The 18,885-nt window shown below is 41.9% G+C and overlaps 1 protein-coding gene across 4 annotated transcripts in view; it reads right to left on the bottom strand.

Annotated features, from left to right (window-relative positions):
• TENM2 (teneurin transmembrane protein 2) overlaps nucleotides 1-18,885 on the bottom strand; it is a 1,019,238-nt gene that overhangs the window by 206,193 nt on the left and 794,160 nt on the right. For all 4 annotated transcript variants that reach the window (XM_087955493.1, XM_087955491.1, XM_087955490.1 and 1 more), the window contains one exon: nucleotides 16,722-16,844. In XM_087955493.1, the coding sequence (XP_087811619.1) occupies nucleotides 16,722-16,844 (123 nt within the window). The remainder of the gene's footprint in view (nucleotides 1-16,721; nucleotides 16,845-18,885) is intronic.

Below are 18,885 nucleotides of genomic sequence, written 5' to 3' on the forward strand. Positions count from 1 at the left end.
GTCTCTGCCTCTGTCTCTCCCCTTCCCTCTCCCTCCCTCTCTATACACCCTCTATCTGTCTATCATCCTATCTATCTATCTATCTATCTATCTATCTATCTATCTATCTATCTATCTATCTATCTATCTATCTATCTATCTATCTCTAATGATCCTCTCTTCTGCTTTCTGCACACCAGCAATTCTGTGAGGTGGATTGGGTTTAAGAGAAAATACTGGGCCAAGTTCATCCAGCCAGCTCTCATGCCTAATGAAGGACTATACCTCACCTTTCACTATAACTAGATTAACTGGAAAGTCAATTCTCCTTTAGCCTTACCAGCTCTCCTCTTTGTTGATGATGTTTAAGCCTAATTCTCTTCCCTCTCCTCGGTTTTATGACAGATCAGATCTCCATAACAGCCATTTTATGATGCTACTTGAAACACTATCAAACTTCCAACTGGCTTCATCAGCACAGATGCTGAATATCAATAACATTCCAAAATAGCTAAAAGCAAAAATGAAAGGCTCTAGATAAAAAGGGAAGCTCAATACTTTGGTATAATATATTTGTGGCACATTCAAAATCCTACAAGTTACTTGAAGCTTGCTTTACTGAAGGAACTTTGCAGTTATCTTCACAGAACTATATGAATGAGATTTGGAATGAGTATTTATTCCTATCTGGGGAAACATTTTGAACTCAAGCATGTATTTAGCCACCTGTAAGTAAAAAAGGATCTCCATTATTCCTTTTAGACGATTCTTATTTACCTTGTACAAATTATTGTTTTGCAGTTTGCAATGCAAAGTGCATTTCCTATGCATGCCAGACTAAATTGAGAGGGAAAGAGGCCAAAGGCCTTCATTTGTATCTTCCCTGTTGTGAACTAAAGAAATATATTAATAAAGATTCATTTGCCTAGCAGGATCGTAATCCTGCACGTCCTATTGGCCCATATAATGGCAAGTTACGATTGGTTCATTCCGAGCAATCTGACTGGCTGTTGGCGGGCCGCGCCAAGATTCAAACGCTATAACAATATCCATTGGTTATCCGGATAGCAGCTTACGCTATAAAAGGGGGACTGCTAGCCGGGGTTTTTTGTCTCTGTTATGCTTGTGAATAAAGAGCTGAAGTTCAAGGTTGACAGTCTGGTCTCCGTTCATTATACCCATGCCTCAAACATAACACTGGCGACAAAGGTGGGATATGGAGACAAAAGAGCTGACTAAACCCTACAGAGCACCAACCGAAGCAGGTGGCTGAGAGCGCATCTACATCGGCAGGATGTCAGGTGGCACTATACCACCCGCTCCTTTTGACCCGGAAAAGGAAGACTGGGAGTCGTATATGGATCGGTTTCAAATGTTTCTAGAAACCAACAATTTGAAAGACGCAACAGCCGGAAAGAAGCGGGCGGTGTTCTTGACCCATTGTGGACCAGCCGTTTTAGAATGGTGAAGGCGCTCGCGAAACCGGCTGAGGTGACAGCAATGGATTGGGACAACCTCGAGCCTATCCTATGCCCCCGCCGTACCAACGTTGGTCCGGAGACACGAATTTTATCAACGGGATCAGCGGAAGGGTGAAAGTATTGCAGACTTCATCGCTGACCTTAGAAACCTGGGAGGCCTCTGTGGTTTTTCAGACCTAGAAGAAGCTATGCGAGACCGCATAGTTCTGGGATTAGATGACCACACAGTACAGAGCAAGATCATGGCAAAAGGGGACATCGATTTTGCAGATGCCATTGCTGACGCTACTGCAGCAGAGGCAACCAAGAAGTCGGCAGCTCGAATGCGCCGCACCAACGCGCCGCTCCGTCAATTCGCCCACAAAGCCTCGCCTCAACTAGAAAGACACTCAGCAACAGCGCACCATGAGGACCTCGAGTCCCAATCCGAGAGTGATGAAGAAGAGGTTAACAGACTTCGTGCGAGCGAGATCAACAAACTCTAAAACTTCAGCGCCCATGTGCGGGTTGTGGGGGAAACCACCCGCGATCCGGTTGCAAATTCCTCGACGCAATCTGCCGTTCCTGCGGGAAGAAAGGCCACATCGCATGGGTCTGCAGAAGTAAGAGGAAATTCAACACAAATAGAAAGGAGAACAACCTCCGCCAAACCACAGGGAACCTCCCTGCAAATTGGGATCGTTTGAATAACCAATGGAGCAACCGTGCCTACGGCAGCAAAACATCTGCTCTTCCAGCACGACGAGAAGAGACACACCAGACTATTATCATCGGCCACGCTTCGTCATTAGACAAACAAAAGATCAGAGTGGAAGTGGCGATCGAGAACTTGCCGGATGGAAGTCAACTACGGATCATCCCTCTCGATGGTTTCCTGGAAGACCCTTAAACAACTGATCCCTGCCATCCGTCGGCAAGACCTCAGAACAAAGAAAATCATCCTCAGAGATTACCAGGGGAACACGATCCCAGTCGTCGGAGTGAGTCAAGTCAAAGTATCTTTTAAAGATCGAGCCGTGTCACTCCCATTAACTGTCGTCGATGGTGACCGGCCCAGCTTACTAGGCCTACAATGGTTCGCCCTACTTGGGATCGAGGTGGCCGGCATTCACCAGGCCGGAAGCGACGATTGGGAAGAGAGCATTGTCCAGGAATTCCACAACGTATTTTCGGACAACTTAGGCAAGTACAAGGGGACCCCTATATCATTTAGCCTCAATCCAGAAGTAGCCCCTATCCGCCTTAAGCCTCGTCGGGTTCCGTTCACCCTTAAACCCAAGATTGACGAGCAACTTGATAAGTTAATAGCCCAAGGGGTGTTGGAGCCTATTGACCACGCCCGTTGGGAAACCCCAATCATAACCCCCATCAAACCGGATGGGTCGATCAGAATTTGTGGAGACTACCGCGCCACTCTGAACCACGCACTCCAACAGAGCGCTTATCTGGTGCCGGTAGTTCAACATCTTCTCCACTCCCTGGGCGGCGGGAAGATCTTCGCAAAGTTAGACTTAGTGCAAGCGTATCAACAACTACCCGTTGATGCGGAAACCGCAGAGGCACAGACTATCGTTACACACCGAGGTGCCTTTAAATGCAACAGACTCCAGTTCGGAGTGAGTGTAGCCCCTGGGATATTTCAGAGTCTAATGGAGAGACTTCTACAGGGAATAAAAGGGGTTGTAGCATACTTCGATGACATGTTAATTGCTGCCCCAAATAGAGAAGAGCTTGAAAGGCGTCTCAGATTGGTTTTACATAGATTTAAGCATGCCGGTCTCAAGGTTAAAAAAATAAATGTCAACTATGCACTGAAAGGGTAGAGTTTCTCGGATACCTCCTCGATAAAAACGGTATCCACCCTACCGAAAACAAACTCAGGGCCATCAAGAACGCCCCAAGACCTAAAAATAAGACCGATCTCCAGGCTTTCCTGGGACTTATTAACTTTTACAACATCTTCTTGTCCCAGAAGGCGACCGTAGCTGAGCCCCTACATAGACTTCTCGACAAGAAAGCCACCTGGGTCTGGGGACATCGAGAAGAACACTCTTTTCAAAAAGTGAAAGACTTATTAACCTCCGATGCCGTGCTAATGCAGTACAATGAGACTTTGCCATTAAATATTACGTGCGACGCATCACCGTTTGGGGTTAGAGCCATTTTGAGTCACGTGTTACCAAACGGGCATGAAGCCCCCATTGCGTACTTTTCGTGGACATTATCGAAGGCTGAACAAAACTATAGCCAACTTGACAAAGAGGCTCTTGCTATTGTATCGGCCGTGAAGCGATTCCACGAATATGGCCCTTTACTCTAATTACAGACCACAAGCCTTTACTTGGCATTTTAGCAGGTGATAAACCAACCCCGTATATATTATCGCCTAGAATGACTCGTTGGTCAGAATTCCTAGCAGCCTACAACTACGTACTTCAGCATCGCCCGGGGAAAGCCATTCCCCACGCTGACGCTTTGAGCCGTTCCCCACTTCCGGAAACCGTCAGCAACCCAGCTCCAACCCTCACCACGCTGCAAATTGAAACCCTCAACTCGCCGCCACTAACGGCAAGAGATATCGCTGCCGGCACAAAACGAGACTCTATCCTCACAAAAGTTCTCAGTTGGGTCGAACGCGGGTGGCCAGTCGAAGAAACCCCCGCTATTTTTGCGCCGTTCAAGAACCGGCAAACGGAACTATTCTCCCAGAAGGGCTGCATCCTATGGGGAGATAGAGTCGTCGTGCCAGAGAGACTACAGCAACTCATGTTGCAAACCGTGCACGAAGGACATCCGGGCATCGTCCGCATGAAGGCCATCGCTCGAAGCTACGCGTGGTGGCCAGGCATCGATAAACAAATTGAAGCCTGGGTTACCACGTGTAAAAACTGCCAAGAAGTCAGCAACGCCCCACCGAGAGCAATTCCCACCGAATGGGAAACTCCTCGAGGCCCGTGGTCCCGCATCCACATTGATTTCGCGGGACCCACGAAAGGACACACGTTTCTCCTAACCGTGGATGCTTACTCCAACTGGCTCGTAATCCACAAGATGAAAAGCACAACTACTGACTCTGTTATTAAAAAACTAGATAGATTATTTGCAACACACGGTTTCCCGGACGTTCTAGTTTCCGACAACGGACCCCAGTTCACGGCCCTCACCTTCGAACAATACCTGGCGGACCGGGGCATCCACCATGCCTTAACTTCGCCGGCTCACCCTGCGGCAAACGGTAGGGTGGAACGGATGGTCCAATTCCTTAAAAAGACACTAAAAAAAATGGATCCGGGGGACATTGACGCGGGATTGAACAAAATACTCTTACTACAACACATTACCCCCCACAGTGTCACCAACAAGACCCCAGCTGAACTTTTAATGGGGCGGAAGCTTCGCTCCCACCTCGACCAACTACACCCGTCTTACTCGCCAGAGAAACCTTGTGGATCCAGCGGAACGTATCGCCAATTCAAGGTAGGCGACTTGGTCTACGCAAAAAACCTTTCCGGCGAACCATTGTGGGTCCCAGCCACCATAGTCTACCTTACTGGTCCTAGATCTTACCGCCTTAAGACGACAGACGGCAAGATATGGAAACGCCATATTGATCAACTCCGATCTCGCTTACAACCAAATATCCGTGACCCCTCTGACTTCCAAACTCAAGGGGAGGGAATACCGAGGGGACGAAGGCCGCATAGACGACACGCAATCGAGGACAGACGGCCGCTAAACCGAGTACTCGCGCCACCTGAAGAAGGTCCGGGATCGGGGCATCCTCCCCATGGAGGAACACCGTAGTGGAGGCGTGCCCGTCCGATCCAGAAATAGACTTAGGGGACCCTGATAGTGCCGGAAACAGCACCGCGGAATCAACCCCGGGCGAAGTCGAGCCTTGCGTTCCACCGGAACCGAACTTTAAACAAAAACCGGTGGAACAGCGAAAATCAAATAGGCAGGTAAAACGACCTGCATACCTGCGTGATTACATCACCACGGCCATCAAACGAAACCCAAGGGGAGGGGTGTTGTGAACTAAAGAAATATATTAATAAAGATTCATTTGCCTAGCAGGATCGTAATCCTGCACGTCCTATTGGCCCATATAATGGCAAGTTACGATTGGTTCATTCCGAGCAATCTGACTGGCTGTTGGCGGGCCGCACCAAGATTCAAACGCTATAACAATATCCATTGGTTATCCGGATAGCAGCTTACGCTATAAAAGGGTGACTGCTAGCCGGGGTTTTTTGTCTCTGTTATGCTTGTGAATAAAGAGCTGAAGTTCAAGGTTGACAGTCTGGTCTCCGTTCATTATACCCATGCCTCAAACATAACATTCCCCATTGCATTTTAAAAAAATAACACAGGATAGGCCACAACAATATAAGTATATCTCAGTCAGGCCAACTAATTTAGTCATTGTGGAACAGAGCCAAGGATGCAACAAGTAATATTTTCTTTTCATAGAAACTCATGATAGTAATCATTATAGACATTTAATAGGCTTACAAGGATATTTCATACAGACTTCATTTATATCTTATCATCCCTTCTAGATAAGCCTGGACAGAAAACAAACTCCAGAAGACTTATTGCACTCTGCTGTTGTACAATATAATTGAATATTGAAAGCCTACCTTTCTCTTATACCAAGGCTCTCCAAACTTGGCAACTTTAAGACTGTGGCTGGATGGCTGAGGAATTTTAGGAGTGGTCTTAAAGTCTTAAAGTTGCCAAGTTTGGAGAGTCCTGTTTTATACCAAAAAGAATCAAAGCAGGACAATCTTTCTCTCCTCAATTTCAATATCATGTTCAAACCTTTATTGTCAGAGTACAAGAAGTGTACAATGAGATTGACTGAATCTCCTTTCGTGCACCCCCCTCCCAACACAATACAACTCAATGAAGACAGAAAATCCCTAACTCAGTGAATCCTACTAACAAACATATTACCCTATTGCACCATGTGGACTTATTACATGCCCCGCAAGTCAGTTATACTATGTTGTTGTAGGTTATATTCAGTGGTGGGATTCAAATATTTTTACTACCGGTTCTGTGGGCATGGCTTGGTGGACATGGCATGGCTTAGTGGGCATGGCAGGGGAAGGATACTGCAAAATCTCCATTCCCTCCCCACTCCAGGGGAAGGATACTGCAAAATCTCCATTCCCACCCCACTCCTGGGGGATGCAACATCCCATTCCCTCCCCACCACACTAACCTGCTTTCCAGCTCTGTTCTCCTAGGCAGGGCAACAAAAGAAAACCCAGTCAATCAGCTGGGACTCAGGAGGCAGAGAATAAATGGGGGTGGGGCCAGTCAGAGGTGGTATTTGCCGGTGGTATTTGCCGGTTCTCCAAACTACTCAAAATTTCCGCTACCGGTTCTCCAGAACTGGTTAGAACCTGCTGAATACCACCTCTGGTTATTTTCCATTCAGGAGTCTGACAGCCCATGGATAAAAACTGTTCTTCAGCCTGTTTGTGTGGCTGCCTATGTTTCTATATCTCCTTCCCAATGGTAGAAGAATAAAGAAGTGCTGACCAGGATGTGAGTTGTCCCTCTGCTTTCCTTCAGGTGCATTTCTGATTTCCTCTCCAGCTACTTTCTTCTCATCCTTGCTCTCTAACAGGATATTCATTTGATTACATTGACCCCTTATTATTTTAACCTTTCTCATTTTCCACATAACCTATCTAGTCCTCTATGTCTCTTTTTCTTGAACAACAACTGATTTCTTATTTGCTGAATCCAAGAGATTCCAATTATAGTGGTATTGCTATGAAAATTAAAAACAACATGGCTATTACCAATAAGTGTGGGGAAAAAATAACACAAAGGCATACCCTTGTAGAAAATAAAAAGAAGTTGGTAACAACAGACTAATTTTGTCTATTCAGTTTTATCTGATGCAAAATACATTATTAGAGATAATTAGATTGCAAAGACAATCAAACTAATTAATTGCAATCAGCAAGCTGTAATCAGAAACTAGTACTGCCCTACTATAGATAACACTTGACTTTTTTCATAAAAATAAGGAATACCACTTTGTTTTGGAGAAAACTATTAGAGCATAGAGAATATTATATTATAGTCATCAAGACACAATTCAGCTGAACAAAATAAATAAACCATCTGACATAACATCTTGCAATATCAACCTGAAAAAATCTTCCCGGAAATTAAGGTCAAATTATTAAAAGCAATAGCAATAGCACTTAGACTTATATACCACTTCATAGTGATTTTACAGCCCTCTCTAAGCAGTTTACAGAGTCAATATCTTGCCCCCAACAATCTGGGTCATCATTTTACTGACCTTGGAAAAATGAGTCAACCTTGAGCCTCGTGAGATTTGAACTGCCCAATTGCAGGCAGCCAGCAGTCAGCAGAAGTAACTTGCAGTACTGCACTGTAACCACTGCACCACCTCGGCTCCTCAATAAATAATATTTATTGAAAGCATTTTTAATCTATTTTCTAAACATGGATAGCCTTCTCAACTTGACATATATATATATCTATATATGTGTATCTCTCTCTCTCTCTCTCTCTCTCTCTCTGTGTGTGTGTGTGTGTGTGTGTGTGTGTGTATGGCATTCAGCTTTGTTCGGGTATTTTCCCACGTCATTGTAGTTGTGCTTTTAAAGTTGTAGCAACGTTTCGGCAGAATCTCATCTGCCATCATCAGGCTTCTGTATAGTGTTCATCTGTGAGTCAGACTTTTACAGTGGTTTCAGATTTAAATTTGGGGCAGCCTATTGCTGTGCCAGAATGGTTTTTTCTTCATCCTGATTGGTTGGGAGTCTTGGTCTGTGTTTATTGGTATTGGAGTTTGCTGTGTTCTGCTTGATTGGTGTTTCTAATATCTTCTGTCTGTTTTTTGGCTCTTTTTGTATCTTGATTGGCTGGCAACATTGTGTTACTTTATTGGAGGCCTTTAGTGCAGCTTGGACGGCTATCATTTGTTAGGAAGCTAGGTTTCATCTGGGTGCCTGGTTGGGGTGTGTTTGAGCTGGATGTATCAGGGGGGATCTATTTGTGCCCAGGTGTTTGCCTGGCTTGTGGTGTGGAGATTTTTTTGTTTGTGAGTGCAGGCTTCCAAATGATTGACAGTCTGGTGGAATCATCTCTTCTATTCATGCTTTCTGGTCTTTTTTCAATCTCTATCCAATACATACTTCACCTACAATGGACAAAAATACAAACAAATAGAAGGAGCACCCATGGGATCACCCCTCTCACCTGTCATCGCAAACCTCTACATGGAACACTTTGAAACACAAGCTCTAGAAAAATATGATCACAAACCCAAACTCTGGCTCAGATATGTAGATGACACCTTCATAATCTGGCCACACGGGAAAGAAAAACTGAACAACTTCCTCACACACCTCAACAGCCTACACCCCAAAATACAATTCACCATGGAAACAGAAGCTAACAATCAACTTCCCTTCCTAGATGTCTTGGTATACAAAAAATCCAATGGCTCCCTAGGACACACCATCTACCAGAAGAAAACACATACAAACCGCTATCTACACGCACTCTCACACCACCACCCAGCACAGATCAATTCTGTAGCCAAGGCACTCATCTCCAGAACAAAATGCTTAGCCGACGAACAACACCTAAAAACCGAACTACACACTCTCACCAACGTACTAACAGCCAATGGATTCCAAAGAAAGAAGATTACCCACCTAATCCAAAAAGAAACCCCAACCAAAATCCAAGACAGAGAACAAGAGAATGGCAAAGCCCTCCTCCCATATATAAAAGGCACTACAGACAAAATCAGCAAGATCCTCCAAAAACACAACATTAAAACAGCATTCTGCACAAACAGAAAAATATCCACCATCCTAAGAAACCCTAAAGACAAAATCGAGTTAGAAAACCAAGGAGTATACGAAATCCGTGCCCCACCTGCCCCACCACATACATTGGACAAACTAACAGAAGAATAAGTGCACGCATTGAAGAACATAAGAACTCAATCAAAAAAGAAGAACCGACCTCTTCCCTGGTCCAACACCTCAAAGCCACAGGACATGAGATTGACTTTAAAAATACCACAACTATCGCCAAAACCGAACACTTCAACAACAGAATAATCAGAGAAGCCATAGAGATAGAAAAACGCCCACACAGCATGAATAAAAGAGATGACACCTCCCGCCTACCAGCCATTTGGAAACCCGCCCTCATGAACAGACGAGTACCTAACATGAAGAATGGTACCAGACCCACACCCACCAGAGCCACACAAGATGCCACCACCACACTTCCACGTAAAAAGCAGACTCACACCCACACAGAAGATGAGACACGACCACGGACCAGAAGCCGCACTGCAACTGCATCACTACCCACTTCAAACCCCTCCGAGCCATACATGAAGCGAACTGACCCCCACCATGAAGATGCAGCATGACCACGAACTCGAAGCCAAACAGCAAGATCACAGCTCACCAGCTCAAATCCCCCAGCAACTAAGACTAACCTGAGCAGAACCAAGCCCCCACCTGAACAGAACACACCTCCAGCCAATCAGAACACAGCCAATCCCCAACCAATCAGAACACAGCCAACCCCCAACCAATGAGAACACACCCCCACCCAATCAGAACACAGCCAAGCCCCCACCCAATCAAGTCACACCCCACTAGCAGTTAAAAGGAAGAAGCAGCTGCAAGCTCACATCACTCTGAGAAGCACAGAGCGCAAGACACAAGCCTGAAGATGATGAATGAGACTTCATCGAAACGTTGCCTAGATACTTCCAATCTTACGTGGGAGAAAACCCGAATAACCAAAGATCCACATACAAATACCCGAGAACCTCAGAATATATATATATATATATATATATATATATATATATATATATATATATATATATATATGTATGTATGTATGTATGTATGTATGTATGTATGTATGTGTATATGTATATGTATATGTATATGTATGTGTGTGTGTATATATATATATATATATATATATATATATATATATATATATATATATATATATATATATATATATATATATATATATATATGTTTTCTGAGGTTCTCACGGGTATTTGTATGAAAACCCTAATAACCAAAAATCCATATATATATATATGCCTCCATATATGCTCTCAATATCCATAAGAAACCTTTACAGATTCTTTTAGAGGAGTAGTATTGTCAGAAAGATTTCAGAAACTTCTGCAGTAAGCACAGGGTATGCTAATTTTGAACACTGGGCCCTCGCTAACAAAATGAAATTCAATGTAGCTAAAAGTAAGGTTTTACACTTAGGCAAAAAAAAATCATCTCTATAGGTACAGACTAGGTGAAACTTGGCTTAATGGCAGTAACTGTGAGGGGATCTTGGAGTCCTACTGGACAAGCACTTAAATATGAGCCAACAGTGTGCGGCAGGTCTCCAAAAAGCAAATTCAATCTTAGGTTGCAATTAATACAGGGATAGAATCAAGATCGTGTGAAGTGCTTGTACAGTTTTACAAAGCCTTAGTAAGACCTAATTTGGATTACTACATTCAGTTCTGGTCATAACAATATAAAAAGATGTTGAGACTCCAAAAAGAATGCAGGAAAGAGCAACAAGAATGATTGGGAGCTGGAAACTAAAACATACGAACAATGGTTGCAGGAACTGGCTATGCCTAGTCTAGAGAAAAGAAAAAATAGGGGAGACATGATAGCAGTATTCCAATATTTGAGGAGCTCATACGAGAGGATCACTATTTTCCAAAAGGCAAGCCAAGAAACAATGGATAGAAACTAACCAAACAGACAAAAAACCTAGAACTAAGGAGAAATTTCCTAACAGGGAGAGCAATCAACCAATGAAATAGCTTGCCTTCAAAAGTTATGGGTGCTCCTTCATTAGAGGCTTTCAAACAGAGACTGGATAGCCATTTGTCTGATATGGTATAGGGTCTCCTGCTCAAACAGGGGATTGGACTAGAAAATCTCTTAGGTACCTTGAAATTCCTGTTGTGTTGTGTTCTGTTGTGTTGTGTTCTAGTCTAGTCTAGTCTAGTCCAGTCCAGTGCAGCCCAGTTTGAAACACATACTATAAAACTTGTCAACATATTTTCTTCCTGTTTAAGGTTATGAATAGCAATTAGTAGTAAGTATGTTATATAATAACATCAGGGATTGGGATTCAAATTTCTTAACAACCGGTTCTGTGGGCATGGCCTAATTTGTGGGTGTGACCACCAAGGCGTGGCTTGCTGACTGGGCATGGCTAGGTGGTCATGTGACTGACTGGGTGTGGCTAGGTGGCCATGTAATTGGGGTGGCCGTGGCTGGGTGGCCATGTGACTAGGGTAGGCATAGCTAGGTGGCCATGTGACTGGCAAACCAAATATAAGTGGTCCTCGCTTAATGGGCCAGTTGCTTAGCAAGTGTCCTAATTTATGACTGACCTCCCCAGAGCTACTTGACCTGTTTTTGGTGTTTTGACAGCCATACATACACACACTCACTTATGACCAGTTACAATATCCCACACAGTCTTGTGACTGAGTCTCTCTCTCATCTATAACTGCTAAGATTGGAAGCTGTTTTTTTATAATCCTATTTCTTTGCAGTTTTTTTCACACACATTTGTGTATATGTATCCAATACTCTTTCTTCCTTTCTGCTATGTATTCAAAATGGTCAATGATTTTGTGTGTGTGTGTGCAACGCCGGCTGAGTAAGTCTGTGAATTGAAGTCCACAAGTCTTAAAGTTGCCAAGTTTGGGAACCCCTAATCTAGTCTTAGAAAAACAGTCTGGAGTCACTGGCAAGAGCAGCTCAGCACGAAGAAAAGTTGTGTGTCACCCCATATTCCTATCTCTGCGAACAGCCTCATCCCCTCCTCCTCATTTGTAAAGCATGCTATGTTTAAAGGTGCTGCGAGCGGCTACTAGCGGAGAGAGAAATATGGGGAGACGCGCAACTTTTCTTCACACTAAGATGGTTTTTTCTCTCTCTCGCCTCCACTCTTGGCATGGAAAACAGTTAGTGGGAGCAACAGTTGAGGCGGTCAGTCACCCATCCTGGGGCTCATGCTCACCATACCTGCAGGGGGTGGGGGATGCAGCAGCAGCGAGGTGGCAATTCCAGTGGCATTGGGGCCTCTGAGATCAGTCCTCCTCTCGCCATCCATGTGGCCACACACGTGGTGCATCAGGGCTTCCAGGCTCTGCTCCCCGCAGCTGCTGTCAGCTGTCCTCAGCGCCTTGCTTACATGAGCCTCTCCACGTGTTTTTTTTCCTGCTGCTGTTTTTAGGAGAGCAAGAGTTTCCCAGCACAGCTGAAAGCTTCCAAGTCACCCCACATCTGAAACAGCTCCCGGACAATCAGAGAGAAGCAGGATTCAACCTGGCTTGCTTTTCTGCTTGCCCCGGAGCCGTTTCTAATGGGAGGGGGACTTGGAAGCTTTCTGCTGTGCTGGGAAACTCTTGCTCTCCCATCAACAGCAGCAGGAAGGAACAAGTGGAGAGGCTCATGTAGGCTCCAGCCAGGTTAGCGGCAGCTTCTATCACCTGCGGCTGTTTTTGGGAGAGCAAGAGTTTTCCAGCACAATGGAAAGCTTCCAGGTCCCCCCCCATCGGAAATGGCTCCCAGGCAAGCAGAGATAAACAGGATTCAACCTGACTTGCTTCTCTGCTTGCTCAGGAGCTGTTTCTAATGGGAGGGGGACTTGGAAGCTTTCCGCTATGCAGCAGCAGGTGAGAGAAGCAGTTGCTGACCTGGCCGGAGCCTATACAAGCCTCTCCACGTGTTCCCCAGCAGAAGGCAAATGGTGGGGGAAAGGTGACCAGCAGCAGTAGCAAAAGGCAAGTGGGGGGAAGGCAACCGGCAGTGGCAGCAAAAGGCAAGTGGGAGGGGAAAGGTGACCGGCAGTAGTGGCAAAAGAGAAGTGGGGAGAAGGCGACCAGGGCTTGCAGAGCCTTACTCTCCCAGGGAGATCAGTAAAGGCAGGGCCGCAGCAGAAGGCAGGCAGCAATGGCTGGTCTGGCAGGCGTGCAAGAGCAGGCTGCAGCAGCAGTGTTGCAGCAGCATGCATGATAAGGACTGATAGGCAGGTAGTGGAGAAGCAGGCAGAGAGGGACAGAGCCAGCCACAGACCCAATTTACCAGTTCTCCAAACTGCGGAGAATCATAACAACCAGTTCTACCGATCTGGACTGAACCAGTAGAATCCCACCCCTGAATAACATGCAACATGAATAAAGAAAATATATACTCTTTGCAAGCCAAAAGTAATATACTAATAAAATAATATGGATTAATAATTGTAGTTTTGTCATAACTATCTTGAAAGCATAGTGCTCAAAAATTCAAAAGCCTGATCACTTTTCAGTCCCATATGAATTCATATTTTGCTCTGCATTTTTATGGACTCCAAAATGTAATTTACTCAGTAAATCATTTAATAAGGTGAACCATCCAACAAAATATTGTGTATATTGATTGAAAGTAATCTAAAAACAGGACTAAATTTAGCAAGTTGGTAAGTGAAGTAGATTTACAGGATTTGAAATGTTGTGGGTTTCTATTTTATGCATCATAAAACAGGAGGAGAAGGGCTAACATCCAGCCATAATGTTGATTTGATTATAGATTAGTACATAATGTGAATCCAGTTTATTTATCAAATTTTAAATAAAATAAACCATGGTTAGATGTGACATTAAAACCAACTAATTCAATATTTTCTTTGCTTATTCTCTAGATGCTTGCATCGTATATTTTACATTTATGTTTTATAATACCTTTCTGATTATTTTCAACATAAATTGAAGATAGCATTTTAACAGTTTTTAGGAAGTTGGTATGTGTGAAATGCTGGACATTTTTAGAAATTAAATGATCTTGGCATCAAAACTGTGAACTAGAAAATTTTCCTGTGGATGTTGCCAATGTATGTTGCCTGCTGTCATCTGATCCATTTATGAATCTACTTATAGATTTACAATAAAAAAGAAAGATTTTTAAAATAATCATTTTAAAATAATTAACCTAAAAATGAGCTTTAACTATATTTTTGAAAATATGTTCCCTTCCTGCTGATTATTCTATTTTGGTTATTTGCAGACCTGTAGTTTTAACCTTTTCAAACTTGGGAACCACATTTAGAAATCACTTCTTAATATTTTACAGATATCTATCTGCATAGTGATAGTAGTGCCAAAACTTGTCAAGACTGTAAACCACAGGAAGATGTGAACCATCAATTAAAATAAAGGTCAGTGTTGTTGGTTCTTTGTATTTAACTCTGTGCTTCTTATAGGTACATTAAAAAAATTAACCATAATTTCCTAGGTTATATAGAGAAATACAAACACAATATGTAATGCAAAATTACTTTCCTATCTGAGAAATTTTATCTCCCCAAAGTTTGCTTATTTATTCCTCACTTATATATAGCCATATATCACACAGAACATGATTCTGGGTGACGTACAATGAAAATAAATAATAAAACAAACATGAAAACATTCCATAATAAGACATCAATCTTATTTTAAAAAGACAAGAAGAGAGTACCTTTAGTGTTACATACTCAACCCATAGCTATCTCAACACATTTGTTTCCTTGATATACCCAAGCCTGTTGGCATAGCCACAATTTTAGGTACTCCCAGGAGCTACCAAACATGGGCCATCCTCACCTCCAGGGATGATGAGCAAGTCCCACAGCAGAAATGGCCCATCTCCTGAGTACTGCCAAATATAATTCCTGTTTACACACCAGTCCCAAGGGGTAATATATAATTTACTCAAGCAAAATGATGACTGTGATTCTTTAGTGAATCAGATTTTAGCATGCTTGGTGATACATTCATACACACAGATTCACCTATTATATTTATTCATATTTGCTGTTTTTAAATTACTGTTTTTCAATGTGATAATTCATAGCTAAATGTGCACACCTAACTAGATTGTTCCATTCTACATGGCATTCTGCAAAAATCAGCTTTATTGCAATACACATATTTCTGAGGTAAACATATGGGTATGACTCCCTATTATTATTTTTACAAAACTAATTTTTGAGCACTTCCTCCTCCTGGACTCTATCACTTATGACAGATCATTTTGCCCGGCCAAAAAAAGCAAAGTCTGAAATAGCTGATGGGCCTAAAGTTTGATAGAAGCCATCTTAAAAACGGCTATCTTGATAATATTAGCCTTAAATAAATTGAAGCAAGAAGAAAAAAAATCAGCAACATTTCACACTTTCTTCTGCTACCATGCCTCCACTTTTGGGACCTAGTTTGTTTTTATCACAATTGAGACATATGGATTCCACTGTAATATTTTCCAAAGGTTTTATTTACCCTGCTACTTAGTGAAATGAACAAATTATTCACATTCACAAGGTCTGAAATCCACATCTTTGCTGAATATTTGCTTCCTCTCTTTTTCTCCTTCAAGTATCTTTAGGCAGAAGTTCAACCTATGACCTTTCAGCCTTGATCACTGTAAATGAAACTTCTGTCCCACAAGTGCAGTATCCACTTTTTAAAAATCAACCAAATGTTGATCTATTTGTTGAGACAGGTATTGGCTAATCAGATGGTCACCCAAACCTGTTGTCTGAAGTTGAGAGAGAATGGCTGATCCAGGCTTTCATGCCTTGGATGGGACAAGAATTTGATCTCCTAGTTTCTATCTTGGAGCCTTAAACACTAGGTCCAACTAATATTTCCATTTATTTAAAAGTCCTGATATAGTTTTAAAAATAAAATAAAAAATCTGCCATCTCATTTGAAAAGTACTGACTGATTCAAAAACTATTATTCTGCTTTCTTGTAAAATCCCTGTTTTCCTTAGTTTTCACATAGGGATGAAGGAAAGGAAGACCTAATCTCTTTCTTCTAAAAGGAGGCATAGGTAGCTGGATTTGATCAATGTGAAAAAATCCTCAATGATCAATGATCATTGTGAAAAAATCCTCTGAATCTCTTTGTTGGAAGATAGTATTCAAAATAAGACTCTTTTCCAAACAGTTACAATTAAGCAGGATTGTAGCCAAACTTGCCCTGAAAATAAACTACCCAACCAGGAAAACTTCAAAACAAAGAATTGTTTCAATCAAATCCTTCAAATGACTAGGTTCTATTTCTAATGTGCTCCAATAAAATGTGATTATTTTAAATTTGTTGGAACACAGGGGCAATTGATTTTTCCAGAGCAAAAGATACAGCTGTGTCCTCACCTTTACCTCCAGATGGCATGGTTGCTACATCATCAGAACCTGGCAAGCCTGTCCTTATTCCATTGTTAAAGGTGTGTCCATCTGCTGGTTGTAGCTGCCAATTTAGACCAAGCATATGCATGGCTGCAAGAGACAGAAAGCCAGGAAAAATAAACATTCAAGGTATTTATTGTTGAACTTGAGAGGAAAAAGGTAACCTCTTTAAATGGGCATCTCCTCTCAGACACAAAGACACCCATACACATTTTACATTTCTTGAATTACTACACAAACAGTAAAAATCATTAGACAACACATATACATATATGTAATTTTTTTTACTATAACATTAAAATTGCATCTTTTCTTAATTGCCTGCTAGGAAGAATTTATTCAGAACATTTTCTTTTCTTTTGGTCTACCAAGATTGCAACATTATATTGTATATGCCTTGCTAGTGATCAGTTTCCCTAAGTGGATTTACTGCTGAATAAACAAGACCAGGCATATGCTGAAAACTAAGAGTTGCTTAGACTTAAACTTGTGAAGTGAATGATCTCTGTTTTTTTTTATCATATCCAGAGTTAAATTTAACAAATTTCAATAGCACTATGAATTTTTTTTTGTCCTTTAACCAAAAGTTGTTTCATGACAGGGTTATGTTTATGGGAGAAAAAAAAATCAGGAAATCAGCTTATGTGAAAAATAGATGTGCCTATATTTAAATTGTTTTTAAGAGTAGAAAATAAGAAGTTAGAATGGGACATACATTTTTTCAGTACCATTCTTGCATTTATTTTATTCAATTCTATTGGGTCTCCCATAGATTTTTGCAATCTTACAGTATTTTTAAGCCTTTTGAAAACATAAAGAAAGAGCTACTTTTACTTTCTAAAAGAAGTTAGTATGTGTTCTCTCTATATTATTGCAGTTCACATTACCTGCTGATGTCTATTTTCTAGCAAAAGCAGGACTGTCTTTGGATATGGTGTGAATTGGCCCTAGAGTTAGCCACAAATTCTTCTGTGATAGCATATTTTTGCACACAACATCCTCCTTGAAATATTTGTGTGTGTGTGTGTGTGTGTGTGTGTGTAATTAAAATATTGCAAAATTTCAGAGGAGTGCCTATTGTTTAACAACACAAAATCAAAATGTATTCATATTCCTAAAATTGACAACAATTAGAATCCTGAGATGTCTGTACGACACTTCATATTTAGAACTGCTCTTGGTTTCAATTTAAATTGCAATTGTAATTTTTCATCTCTTTGCTGCTTAAAGTGATTTGTATGGATTCCATTTTGCTTTTTTATTTACAATGCATTTATTTAAATCCCAGAAAGCTGCTTATAGAAAACCACAAATGAGATTACTTATAACTTTTATATATGTACATACACATACATAAAGACAGATTTCATGGCAAAATCTCTATTATTGATAAACTTGAGCAGAGAATAAAATGTTAGGTTTCCAAGTGATGAAATCCATTTAAAAAGGTATGAATCTCCACCTCAAGGGACCTGAACATGGTCAGCTCATTTTCCCACGGGAAGAAAAATTACCTAGCCTAAACAACTCTCCCTATCTCCATTCCTCCCTCCTTAGGAATGTGGCAAGCCCAAAACCCTTCCCCCATGACTGCCACAGAGAAAGTAAGAAAAAGAATATATACTAAGCCTAACTAAAATGTCTACACATATGTCAGTTTCGGGCTTGACAGATATATTTTGTAGTACTAAGATGATCACATTCTTGGCTGCAAAAATTACTATGAAATTCTCTTGCTAATTGCTCCTCTTCTGGCTTCTTTTACATGTAATCTTCTCCCAAACTGGATTGGTGTACAACCCATCTCTCTGTGTTGATATCAGGTGTGCACACATTTTTGCAATATAAGCTGAACCTTTGCTTTAGAGAATAGACTGGAGACAGTTTTCCAGTGTTTTCCCCAGAGATACAATGTGGGTTGTTTCCTATCGGTGAACTTCCTATCTTTCTGCTCTTCTGCATTACTGCTCCCCCTGAAACCAAGGTACAAACCAAGGCCAACAAGTATGCCTTCACAACATCTTTTTTTGGTTGCTCAGTTATCTGAAGGCCAGCTGCTGCATAAATAGCTATTTTCTTTTCCTTTTACCACAAAATCTAGAGAAGTAATGGTGATGATATGAGATATTAA

Source organism: Notechis scutatus, chromosome 2 (assembly GCF_049901735.1).
Source record: "Notechis scutatus isolate UNSWTSFEM ecotype Mainland chromosome 2, rNotScu1.2, whole genome shotgun sequence".
In the NCBI taxonomy this organism is placed as follows: domain Eukaryota; kingdom Metazoa; phylum Chordata; class Lepidosauria; order Squamata; family Elapidae; genus Notechis; species Notechis scutatus.